This window comes from Polyergus mexicanus, unplaced genomic scaffold, assembly GCF_030449975.1.
Source record: "Polyergus mexicanus isolate NDT 795.1 unplaced genomic scaffold, iyPolMexi1.0 SCAF_6, whole genome shotgun sequence".
NCBI lineage: Eukaryota > Metazoa > Arthropoda > Insecta > Hymenoptera > Formicidae > Polyergus > Polyergus mexicanus.
This window is the reverse complement of record NW_027223326.1, coordinates 6,461,560-6,475,197: the sequence shown is the minus strand read 5'-3', so window position 1 is coordinate 6,475,197 and position 13,638 is coordinate 6,461,560. Positions and strand designations below refer to the sequence as shown.

Genomic DNA, 13,638 nt, shown 5'->3' with positions numbered 1-13,638 from the left:
TGATTGTTTAAGAAGTTATCGCTCAAAAATCTCTGATGCAAAGGAAGAGCAAAAGATGAAAAAAAAAAAAATGAAATAAAAAGAAAATGAAACTTAATAAATTTCATGAAAAAACGATAAAAATAAAAAATAAAAATCTTTTTCTTTTATGAAAATAAAATTAATTTTTTTAAACTAAGATAGCACGTAATAGTAGAAAATGAATAAAGACGTGAAAAAACTAACTGTTCTCAAAATGTCCCCCCCCTCCCCCCTAGCTCCAATACACTTTCTGCATCGAGTAATGACCCGATCTAGTTGCTTTACGGATTTCCTCCTGATTCAACTTTAATCGATCTAACAATAAATAACAAAAGCACTTTTTGTACGTTTGAAACTGGTTATATCAAAATCTATGATACGTACAACAATCATTTTGATCTCATTTGAAAGATAATTTAATTTTCTACAACTTTTGTTTCGGTACTTTTTGTTAAAAGACGCACATTTTTCATGATATTTGAAAAAATGTGTAAAATAATCACAAATTCAGAAGTTTTTGAGCTATAACTTCTTAAGAAAGCATTTTTCGATCCATGTTTATAAGAAATTTTTTGTTCAGAATTAAATTTCCTATAAGATTTCAAAGTCTGGCTGGAACGTTCGGGGCTACCCTGTATATCCGGGAATAGTTTACTTTAATTTTTTAACAACTGATTCTTTAACGGCAAACTTGGAAGCAACTTGCCGCGAAAAAATTTAGATGAGAATCCCGTGAGTCTCTATAGCATAAGGTTTTTCATGTTAAATATTTAAAAAAGCCATTCAATGAAAAACTTATTTTGCGGAAATTTATTCTGATTAAAAAAAAGGTTGAAGAGAATCTATTAGCGAGATTAAGAATTCTGGGACCCTCTTCAAAAAACTTGGAATTCATTAATTCGCGACACGTGTATCACTGGCGAAACGAATCGATCGCGAGTACGAGCGTTAATTGTAGACCATTTAATGCGGTTAATTCTCGTTATTCGGTCGTTTTATGAATATTCCGTAGTTGGCGTCGCTTGGCAACGATATTAAGCAAATGTTCTTTAATGTGGACGTTAATGTTTGAGAATGATATATTAAAAGAACGTCACGAGCACATCGCGATTATTAATTAATACGCTCCTATAGGAAAAGCTTTATTGCATTTAAAAACAGTTATATACAATTAAAAAATTTCTACATAACAATAATAAAATTTATTAAAATATAATATAAAAAAATTGAAATAATATAATTTAATGTTAATATAATAATATATTAATATTATAATATTTTTTATTATATATATATATATGTATGTATATATATTTATATAATATGTACGTATGTATATAATAAAAAATATAATATATATATATATATATATATATAAATATAATAAATGTACATAATATGATATTTTAAAATATTCTATTAAGCACATAGAGACTACTAGATGTCGCTGATAAATACATGTTATATACAGGTAATATGGCGTACATAATATCTGTTCGGGGATTCCATCAATTAAATATGAATATCGCAAGATTAGTATTGGCGCGCAAATTAATATCGTAGAGAAAACTTCTTTTTACACGATACCAAGCGAATTTTTCTCTCTGTGCTCCAATTCTCTCGAAATTCCTCAATGTCTGAATCTTTTTATGCGGCATTGTGAAAGAAAAGTCCGACGTTATTCTCATTAGAAGAGAATGATTCAAGAGTGACGTGAGTGATTTTTCATGTTACGACGTTTTCTGCTTGAATCAACCTTTTTCTGTCAGTCAACTTTACGAGTAATTCACGTGGGATCTTCTCCGTTCGTTCTCGCCAGTTTCTTCGTAGTTATATCCTCTAGACGGAATATTATATAGATCCTCTATCGATATTATTATTGTCGTAAAATCAATACTTATTAAATGAAATATAGTATAATTATATTGATCATAAATTTTAATATTGCATCATTACTATAATTAAAAACATAACGTATATCTTGTCGAAGCTCAATAATTGATATAATTTTTGTGTTACTGAGATTATAAACTAATTGTCACACACATGGCAAAATTATTAAAATACGAATAAATTATTAAAATACGAATAAATATTTTATCATTAATTGCTTTTCTCGCAGTGAATAAATATTAAATGTTAAACATCAGCAATTTTTATTGCATTCGCAATTATTGTTACAATACTATAAGGTCGAATGTAATATAGCTTTCGCGTTAATAATGCTTTCGTGCGGCGTGTTTCGCTCGTATATATATATATATATAATAGTAAGTAGTAAATTAAAACTTTTGACACTTTTTAATCAGAAAATTTAATGAATACAAATACTCTCGTGTCAATTATATTATCGTTATTAATTAACGTCTGTTCTGCAATTATTGGTCGTAGAAAAAATTTTTTTTAGTTAAACGAGATGTTCTTATGCGTGATATTGCTTTTATTCTAACCCCATGTATTTTTCACGCAATCAAAGTTTCGTATACGAGTGAATTTTTATGATATTAACGCACGTAATGAAAACATCACGTGTCTCATAAAATCTCGTTTGCATTTTAAAAACTCATAAGAATATAGTAGCCGAGTTTCGTCGACTTTTTAATGCCTGTAGCTCGCGAAAAATGTTAATATTCACACAATTCATAAATTTTGTTAGCGCTTTTACGTCTCGCGAAAGAATACGCTCTTTCAAAATTTGGTATATGCGAGATGTACGGAAATAACGTCGAATACTTATACTCGATTTGGGTACATTTAAGGGAAAATAGGGTAAAACCGGATAGGTGGGTCAAACTTACCTTTGTTTCTTCGTGATAAGTGATGTTACTATCTTTGGCTAACTCATGTTATTAGTTGTAGATTGATGCCATCATTATTTTGAGATGGACCGTGCCCACGTGCACATGCGCATGCGCGCCGCGCCGCTCCTGCCTGGCTTCTGTACTCGATGCGTGATTTGCTAACTATTTTTGCTTATAACTCAAAAATTACGCTTCAATTGAAATTTTGATAAAGGAAAAATTGTCTTAGAATTGTATCAGGAATACGTCATTGTACGGACGAAAAGTTGTTTCGAAACACTCTGTATATTAAAGAAAAGTTAAATTAATTTCATAGAAGCAAAAATTGCATTATTAATAATTTGGTATATGAAGGGCTCGCATTCTTTTATCAGCTTCTTTGTAATATAAGAGCGTCGCGGTAGTGAGATAAAATTCCACTATCAGTGAAAGAAAAATGTATTCGTCTCGCGACGCGACGGCCGCAAAACATGTCAACTTTAATTAACTTTTTCCCTCGCATCGCATTGGTATTTGCGGATGAGCATGCAACCCGGCCAGCTGCAAATAATTGCAACATGCGCGAGTGTAGATAATTGCTCATATCGAATATGTTGGGCGTGCGAAATTCATTTCTCGAAATTTATTTCTCGGTCGGATTAATTTTCGCGACTATTTACAATATCGTAAAAGTTCACTGAGATCTTGACGAAATTGATACGAATAAAACAATATAATCGACGACATGATTAAAGTGACACAATAAATTCGGTTAAACTATATTTTTAAACGACACTCGAAAAAAATGTCGCAACAAGAGGCTCTCCTAATCTTTCACAAAAATCTTTCTAAAAATCTTGCAGATTCTCGCAAATCTTTGCGTTGACACGATAGATTTAAAAGCCAAAAAAACCTGGTTTTTTTCCCCTTATCAAGAAAGAACTCTCATATGGAATTTCAATGGATCCTGATGTTTTTCCGAAGTTTATCCCTCGAATACGCTAATCTTCACGATTTCGCCAATCTCGTGCAACCTAATCTGACAATCGCCTCCTATGGATCGTGTATATCTATCACAATGTGTAATTCGCCACGTTCCGAGCTACTCATCTCTTTACGATACAATTTGCGATCGCTATGCACGTTGTACATGAAAGGATAGGAGACGGGGGAAAGGGAGAATGGATGGATCTAGAGAAACGTCGAGCACAAGAGAAAGGGAGGGAGGGGGAAGGAGTAAAACGATGGAGTTGCAGTGGGGGAGAGGGTTTGAGAGGGGCTCGAAGGAGAGAGGTGGCATGGCGGAGGAGGAAGGACAAAAGGTTGGGAGGGTGCGAGAGGGGCGCTTGCGCGGATGAGACTAGGTCTGGCACCTGTGGACCTCATCGATCCGAACCGGTTCGCGAACTACACACAACGGCCCCCTTTAACTTGTCCACCTGGATGTATCGCCGCCGAGCTTTTTCGTTCCCTTCGCCTCATCATCGTGTCCCTCTGGTCCGGTTTTCATTGCGACTGTTGTTCTTCTCGAGACGAAAGTTTGCGCTTGTGATCGTTTCTTGAGCCAGATGATCATCTTATCCGCCAGATTAGCAAAATAATTAGCTTGATTCGTTTAATTCAGCAGACTTTTCAGTGTTTTTATCTTGATCTACCTTTCTCTTAATAAGTTTTAAATTTTACATAAAAAGATTGCGTAAGAAAACAATATTATTACAATATATATAGCATATATATATTTTTATTTCTATCTAGAAAGAAAAATTGGAAGTTTACAATGGATGCATGTGTTTTTCATAACGAGCGATTCGCTTCGTTTCTCATTTCCATTTTCTTTATCTCGTCCGTACATATACATATACTTGGACTATTCGCAGAATAAATTTCGCGAGAACAAGATCCGCGTAGATCCTTGGATAACATAGGTTTGCAAGAGGGAGCGGTATGAGATACATGTTTGAACACGACACTGCCTCATAAAATTATTCCACTGACGCTGTTCTCGCGATCGTTAACTGGCAGTTAGGGAGAATACTTAATCAGGACTCTAGTTTCAGCGATTATACACCACGGCGTCGTTGTAGATAACGGTATCATTCAACTTATCCAACAATGCGGTCATGCTTATATGAGAACATATTATAGTTGCTGGAGAATGTTATATTTGCGACAATTCAGGAAACATTCAGCAGTTCAGAAAACATTCATTGAGAGAGAGAGAGAGAGAGAGAGAGAGAGAGAGAGAGAGAGAGAGAGAGAGTGAAATTAAGTTTACACTTTCTGATATTAATTCCAACTCACAAATATGAAAAATAAACATTGAGATATATCAAGACTGAAGAGATACGCAAAAATATTTTCTCGCAATATATAGGATGGCCCCGAACGTTCCAGCTAGACTTTGAGATCTTATAGGAAATTTAATTCTGAACAAAAAATTTCCTATAAACATGGGTCGAAAAATGTTTCCTTAAGAAGTTATCGCTCAAAAACCTCTGATGCAAAGGAAGAGCAAAAAGTGAAGAGAAAATGAAATAAAAAGAAAATGAAACTTAATAAATTTCTTGAAAAAACGATAAAACATAAAAAATAAAAAATTTTTTCTTTTATGAAAATAAAATAAATTCTTTTAAACTAAAATAGCACGTAATAGTAGAAAATGAATAAAAACGTGAAAAAACTAACTGTTCTGAAAATGTTCCCTCCCTCCTCCTCCCCCCTAGCTCCAATACACTTTCGGCATCGAGTAATAACCGATCTAGTCGCTTTACAGATTTCCTCCTGATTCAACTTTTAATCGATCTAACAATAAGTAACAAAAGCACTTTTTGCACGTTTGAAACTGGTTATATCAAAATCTATGGAACGTACAACAATCATTTTGATCTCATTTGAAAAATAGTTTAATTTTCTACAACTTTTGTTTCGGTACTTTTTGTTAGAAGACGCACATTTTCCATGTCATTTGGAAAAATGTGTAAAATAATCACGATTTCAGTTTTTGAGCTATAACTTCTTAAGAAAATATTTTTCGACCCATGTTTATAGGAAATCTTTTGTTCAGAATGAAATTTCCTATAAGATCTCAAAATTTGGCTGGAACGTTCGGGGCCATCCTGTATATGGCTTGTATTGACGATTCTTTATCAGAAAAAATAATTTTGCTATGGACGCATATATATATTTCTTTATATAATTTTTAACACTGTTAAAAGGTTTGACTTATATTAAGTATTATATTAAATAAAAAAATTTGATACATATTACATGTAAGAAACGGTCCACATAAATTTTTGTTAATTTAATATAACATGGATACGTTAAATGGCGACACTAATACTAATGTTAATATTTCAATAAATAAATGCAAACTCTTTATAGTAATTTGAAATAAATTTTGTGTAAAATCAACATATTTCGAATGATAAAATTAACTTGGAAAAATGTTATTGGCGACGTGTAATTACTCTCATCTCTATTATAGAATAAAATCAACATTTTTTCTGTAAATTTTAAGATAATACAGGTAATGACAGATAAATTATGTCATTAATAATACGGAACATATTCTGTGAAATTAAAAATATGTGTACATTGTATTATTTTTACACTTTTTTTAGTTGTTCTAATAATTTAACATTTGACTTATAAATTAAATATTTGAATTAAATATTATCTAATATTTGAATAAGAATTAACACATCAATATGTTAAATTAATACATGAATATGTTAAATATTTAACACAAAAATTTTAATTCGCATATTTTTTAACAAGAAAACAAATTTTCCAACAGTACTATTGAAACATCGATTCGCGATTCTATCTTATCTATTCCGTTATCGATTATCTATGGACACCACAACCTGCAACCAAAGTTGCTTGATATCGAGAATCGACATGTAAACAATGCATTCTATTCAAAGGAAACAGATCTTAAAGCCATTATCTATTTCCAATTGCGTTCGTAATATTCTCTCGCAAATTTAACATCTTCATTTCACTCCTTTATATCGTTTACCACAAATTCAGAACAAAAAGTTGCATCTTTGAAAGTTTATGAGGACACATCTGACCCATGGAATTAAATACTATTCGTGCATCTTGTTGATTGAAGTTTCATAAAGCACGCATCAAATTGCGATGGCAAGCATGCGATTTGTTTTGATGAACGGCGTTGCAAAGCTTTTCCCAACTTCCGTTAACCTTACAATCCTCCTTTGATACTTGATATGCCGATTTTCTCTGCGATTCTCGATTTTATTCAATAGACTTTAAAAAATTTATCTCGTTATAAGTTGTAGCGTTTTAATTTTAATCTTTCTAATACTCTGTGTGTTATCTATTATATTTATATACAGCGTGGAGAATTATATTTAATATAACATTTAATATAATTACTCAAATATTCTGAATAGAGATATCACATCTTACGTTAGAGACAAAAAATAAATTTCTCCAAAACTTGATCATTTTATATTCGCGCTCTCCGAAATCTGTATGTATTTATTTATTAATTTTGTAACATGTGTTCGATCAATCTTTCGCCCGACAACATACATTCTGCATATTGCTCCGACAGTTGTAATTGAACGCGAACGTGCACATTTGTACAAACGCAGAGATCGAGCGGATCACTTGAGCGATCAAAACGTTGTTTGAATCGTCGAAAAATGCCTCTTTCGCATATAGCCTGTACGGAGTTACACGGCCTATATACAGTGACGTTGTAAAGGAAATGATTGAGCAGCCGAACTGTCAAAATCCGAAGTCGATTTTCTTTGTGTTGACGATTATCGTAGAGAAGAGAATTAGATTACGATAACAGATTATTTCATGGGGTCCTCGGTGGCTCAGTGTGTAGCGCGCCTGACTCACATCCCGGAGGTCTCGGGTTCGATTCCCGACTCGACTCTGGCCCGCGCTTCCCATTTTTCCATTTTTCTACCACCTCTAAGTTCCTTCCCCCAAGAATTGGTTTTCCTGTGAACCAATATCCAGCACCCCTGGTATACAGGATAGCTATTGAAGGCCAATCACCTACATAGCGAAAACTCTCTAATTCAAGTAACACAAGCACAGCCATTAGGCTATGTAGATGCCCCATGTTCCCAAAGGGAATAAAATAAGGAAAAAAAACCAGATTATTTCGCATCGCGATAAAGAGAGATTTGAATGGAAGCCAGCCAGTCTATCGATATAATGTAATCGGAAAATCTATCAAATTTATCTTAAGAAAATAACTAGTAAATTGTTTTCTGATGTTTCAAATAATAACGCAATCTTTATTCATTGAGTTATCCTTCCCTTCTGCCGCAATTCAAGTCTCTCTTATGGTATACCGGAAATACGGTCGACAACATTGTTTACTTTCTTCGCGAAAAATAGGTAGACCGATAGAGGTTGGCAGATATTTATTCTGCAAGTCAATTCTGAAAGAATTTCAAATTTATAGTCTCGTGAATTAAATTTCTATCAATTTCATTTAATTTGCTGATTTTTCTGCGGAATTGAATACCTTCTAACGCGTATACAAAAACAGAAACAAAAAAACACTGTATCTTTTCCGGGAATCGCTTGACTGCCTGAATTACATCATTTTCCGCTCGGGAAATTTCCGCATCGATCTCTTTCATCTGTCACAGAAACGTCATGCTCGAGCAAAACGTAGAGGAGGAGATATTCGAGTAATTTGAGTAAGAGTTTAGGTATATATTTTTTTTTGTTAGACCAGAATGTATAATAAGAGTAAAGGTTTTTGCTTGTTGAACATTTTGTGAAATGATCGGTACCCGAGATAATTGTTTTGATTGAAATTTTCACATATTTTCTCTATAATAAATATTGAAAAAATTACCAATTCATTAATTTAATATTGTCAATTTATCTGCTAAATGGTTGAACAGATTGTTGATACGGAATATTAGAAATGTTCAAGAAAAATTATAGCATTTAATATTGTATACGAAATAGATATTATGTTCATTCACGATAGTCTATATTTTTTATTCTGAATTCACAAAAAGAAATCATATTAATAGCTTTTTAAAAAAAAAATTAGGTTAATCGATAGTTAACAGCGATAAAATAAATTAAAAAGCATTCAATTTTATGAAATTAAATTTAATGAAATATATAGTGGACATTTTACATTTAAAAACAATAACGTTTTTTCGCGACACTCCGCTGTTGCGCTTCTTCTTCCGTCCTCTTGAACTATCATATCCATCATTTGTTTCTAACATTTAATAAATTTTTGCTCAAGTTTCAAATTGTTCTAGGACGGCCACCAGATTTTCTCGCGTTCATTATCACGATACTCATGATGCTGTTAATGGCGGCTGGCGTGAAGAAGTCCCTGGTGTTCAATAATGTGTTGAACGCCATCAATCTCGCCGTCTGGGTCTTCGTCATGGCGGCGGGCATGTTTTACGTGGATTCCAACAATTGGTCCGAGCACAACGGTTTTCTTCCCTACGGCTGGAGCGGGGTAAGTACAATATAATACATATGGTAAAACATACACTGTTGAAAAATTCATGTTTTTTTGTTTTAATATACTGCTGTTGTGTTAATTGAACCCAAATGTTAAATTATTAAAACAACTGAAGAAAAGTGTAAAAATAACACAATGTGCACACAGTTTTCATTTTAAACAATAAATATGTTCTGTATTATTAGTGACGAAATTTATCTGTTAAAATTTACGAAACAAATGATTGATTTTATTCTACAATAGGAGTGACTACAGATCGTCAATAACATTTTTCCAAGTTAATTTTATCATTAAAAATATGTTGATTTTATACACATTTTTTTTGAATTACTACGAAGTTTGCATTTATTTTGTGTTGAAATATTATCATAGTATTAGTGTCTTCTTTTAACATATCCATATTATGTTAAATTAACACAAAAATTTGTGTGGACCGTTTGGAACATGAGATATATGTTAAATTTAAGATAAATTTTCCAGTGTAGAAAAACATTTTAGCAGTGTGATTTCTTGGATAAGTTTAATTAAAAATAATAATCAAGCAATAAAATAAAAAAACGATAAAGCAAAAGTATGAAAGAATTATGAGAAATTTATGAGAAATGCAGATTTGGAAGCTTCAATTACGAAAACCATTTATAGTTTGAGAATTTTACTTTGTGACAAGATATATACCTAGCTTATTCTTTACAAATTCCATACAAATAATTCCAAAAGATGGTTGAACAATAGCGGTTCGCGGTATTAACATCAGCGGGCTCTATCACACGGTTCTCAGCATGGATGACTAAAGAAAAAAAAAGCAACGAGAGGCTTCTGGAGGATGAAAAAAGCTCTTTCGTCTGAAGCCCTCTCAACGTATCTTTTTCCAACTGCTTTCATAGATCTGACCACTCGCATTTGTGCCAGCGGCAGATAGGCTTACCTCGCGATATTTTAATGTTTGTAATTAAAAGAGGCTTCAGAATTAAATGTACTTTTACAGATATATATAATAACAGGAAATTAATTAATAAATATAAAAGAAAAAGCTTGTTTTTGATTGAGAAAATGGATATAAAATTATACTACATCGAGGAAAAAGAAGAGAATGAAGGATATTAATTTTGTAAAAAACATTTTAATATCTGTCAAAAAATTCTTTAATACGTCATATGTTAAGTTCTCTTCAGTCACAATTATGTAAATAATACAAAACAATATTAAGAAGAAAATTAAAAAAAAAACAATAGTAATAGTTCTCATATTAAAATAGATTCGAGTGAATGATATGCACCAAATCTTTTAATATTACAAAGTTAATAAGAGGCCAAATCCACATTCAAATATCATTAAACTTGTTCGGATTCGCGCAGTTTTTTTTTTGTGAGAGGGGGAGGGGGGCCCGCTTGAGTCATTGCGTTCGGTCGAGAAATTTCTCTCTCGCGGCTTAAGGTGGGTATACACTTAGCGAACGAACACCGAAAGAACAGCGAATGCAAAACGTTTTGAACGTTTTTCTCGCACGAATTGTCTTTGATGTACCGCCTCATGAGGGAATGCGAATCGAACGTTCTGTTCGCATTCGCTTTGGCGTATATATCTGCTGAATGATAATAACGAACGTTTGCATTCGCTTGTTTGTTCGGTGTTCTTTCGCTAAGTGTATACCCACCTTTACAGTTACGTGAAATAATCACAAACTTGTTGCACCAAGTCCAGTCGAGATATATCGAAAGACGACAATAATCGGGAAGAGAGGGAAAGCGTACGTGTGATTTGGAGATTGACACGCGACATAATATACGTGTAAGATGAAATGGAGCTCAATGCGATAGCAACGGCAACCAACTTCGACAATCGATAGTGCAGAGTAATCCTGAGATATTGGATACCGTTTGGCTAACTATCGGATATATATATATATATATATATATATATATATATATATATATATATATATAGAGTGTAAAGAACGGATAAGGACCGGAAAGAAAAATGAGACTATACATATATCAGTGTTTTTGAACCCGTTCGAGTTTGCGGAGAATGTAAGATGGTTATCTTAAGCCCGTTTCCCACGATGCGATTTGTCGTGTTGGATAACATCATAGATATAGTATAGCGGTCTAGACCGCGCGTTTGCTCTTATTTAAGGAGTGGGGGTAAAGATGCACGTAGAAAAGAACATATTCTGTTTCGTGGCCCTTGCGTTCTCTCTCGCTCACACAGAGCATAGCGCTCTTTTTCATCATGCTACGTGCGAGCGAGAAAGAACGCAAGGGGCACAAAACAGAGTGTCCTTTTCTACGTGCACCTTGGCTCCCACTCGTCAACACTCGGTCTAGATATACTATGGCTGCGGTCGAGAAGATGCTAGAGATGCTTCGAAGCATTGCATCAACCAATCAGAATAAAGAAATCTTTACTCTTTTTGTCCTGATCGGTCAATCAAACGCTTCGAAGCATTTTTAGCGTTTTCCCGACCGCAGCCTATGTCTATGGATAATATGCATGATTTGCTGCTTGCTGCCCTGTGCTCTATATTGCACAAAGGTAAGCTGCGTGCGCTGCAAGTTTTCGCTTCACATGCGAAGGTGCAAAGCTAGCTTAGCGGATGGAACTGACGATAATTTGCGCGCATCTTCAAAAAAAATGATTAGAAAATGGATGCTGTGCGCAGGAAAAATTTAGGAACACTTTTTAATTCTAGAAACACGACAAAGAAGAATTTGGATGAAAAAATGGCACACAATGATAACCACAAAAAAAACAAGATCATGTCAACTTTATTACGTGATCTAGTCGCTAGTTCTCATCAGAGAGAAGATATAATAGAGGGCGGGAGTCAGCTAAAAGAGTATCAGCCAATTAGAAAGAGACGAAATCAAGTGACCTGGCTGTCCTTGTCTGTTAGCGCATGCGCAGAGTAGAGCATACAGAGTCCGGAGAGTACATTAGCATAGTAAAAAATATTATAAAATTATATTTTAAAGAAAATTAATATAGATTTTTAAAAATCTAATAAATGTTTTGTTATGACAGAAAATTAGTTAAAATTTATTAAAAAACGTATTTTTCAATATATAAGTAGACAAAAATTAAACCATAAATAAATGTAATAATTATAATTTTAAGTGTTAATAAACGTAAATTTTAATTTACATTCACAAATTATTTTAAAAATTTGTTTCTTAATGATCAAATTATCAATTTCGATATATTTTAATCTTTAAAGAAATCACAGAAATTTTGTTTATATTACTGTACAAGTAAAAGATATAATTAAATTCAATAAACGATTTGCATATGATTCAAATAATAAAGTAATACGAAAAATATATTTCAGTTAAATTGTTATTGCAACAAATTTATTGCTATAAAAACTTAGTTGTTATAAAGAAATATATATTTTTAAAATTGAAAACGTAAATAAATGTTTATTTTCGGAAAACTATATTAATTTCTTATCAAACTAAAAAAAAAAATATATATATATATATTTATTGCTCGGTAAATATTGTTATCTTATTGTTTCGCATTCTTATTCGTTCAATAGTTTCGTCTAAGGAAGAACCTTCATGATGCATCCGTATATCAAAATATTTACTCAAAATGAGCAAAATTAATTGATGTCTGTGATCATGAAAAAGATCTAAAAAACTGCGATCTAAATTAAATGGATCTCGTTCTTTTCTGCATATTATGCACATTCGAACCATGTTGTCACAATTTTGTTGACAAAAATCTTTATTATATATTTCTAGAGAGATTTTAATTATTTCCAAGGTTTTCTGTCAAACTCTCTTCTCTGTCCTCTCCAATTCTCCAAGTCCGCTCTGCTAATACTAAATATCAAAAACTGCGCATGCGCGAATAGGCAATGACAGCCAGGTCACTTGATTCTATCTCTTTCTAATCGTCTGATGTTTCCACTTACACGATTACCTATGGCTCCCGTCCTCTATTCTATCTTCTCTCGGGTTCTCATTAGCTGCTTACGATGCCTAGCAACAAAATACACAGAGAAAATAGCACTCGTTCTATCACGTAAAACCGTCAGCGCTGCATGCAATGCTACTCGCAGCAAGCAACTTTACTCGCTGCGTAGCACAGTAGGGCTGGTAGGGCTCTTCGCAAGTAAACTCGCACGAAAAATCGCATCGTTGGAAACGGACTTTTACAGTGACATTCGCAGCTAGCGGAAAAATCAGATTTGACTTAACGTGATTTAGTATGAAACGATGTTACGAAATTACAATTAATTAATCCTAAAGTATATTTTTTCTCTCGTATTAAATATTACCTATAAATATTATGTTATTTATATAATATCTATAAATCTTACAATATTTATGTAAT

At 32.9% G+C, this 13,638-nt stretch overlaps 1 protein-coding gene across 4 annotated transcripts in view; it reads left to right on the top strand.

The window, feature by feature from the left end:
- Nucleotides 1-13,638, top strand: part of LOC138934001 (solute carrier family 7 member 14) — a 103,034-nt gene that overhangs the window by 70,984 nt on the left and 18,412 nt on the right. For all 4 annotated transcript variants that reach the window (XM_070297350.1, XM_070297352.1, XM_070297353.1 and 1 more), the window contains exon 6: nucleotides 9,083-9,291. In XM_070297350.1, coding sequence (XP_070153451.1) covers nucleotides 9,083-9,291 — 209 coding nt within the window. The remainder of the gene's footprint in view (nucleotides 1-9,082; nucleotides 9,292-13,638) is intronic.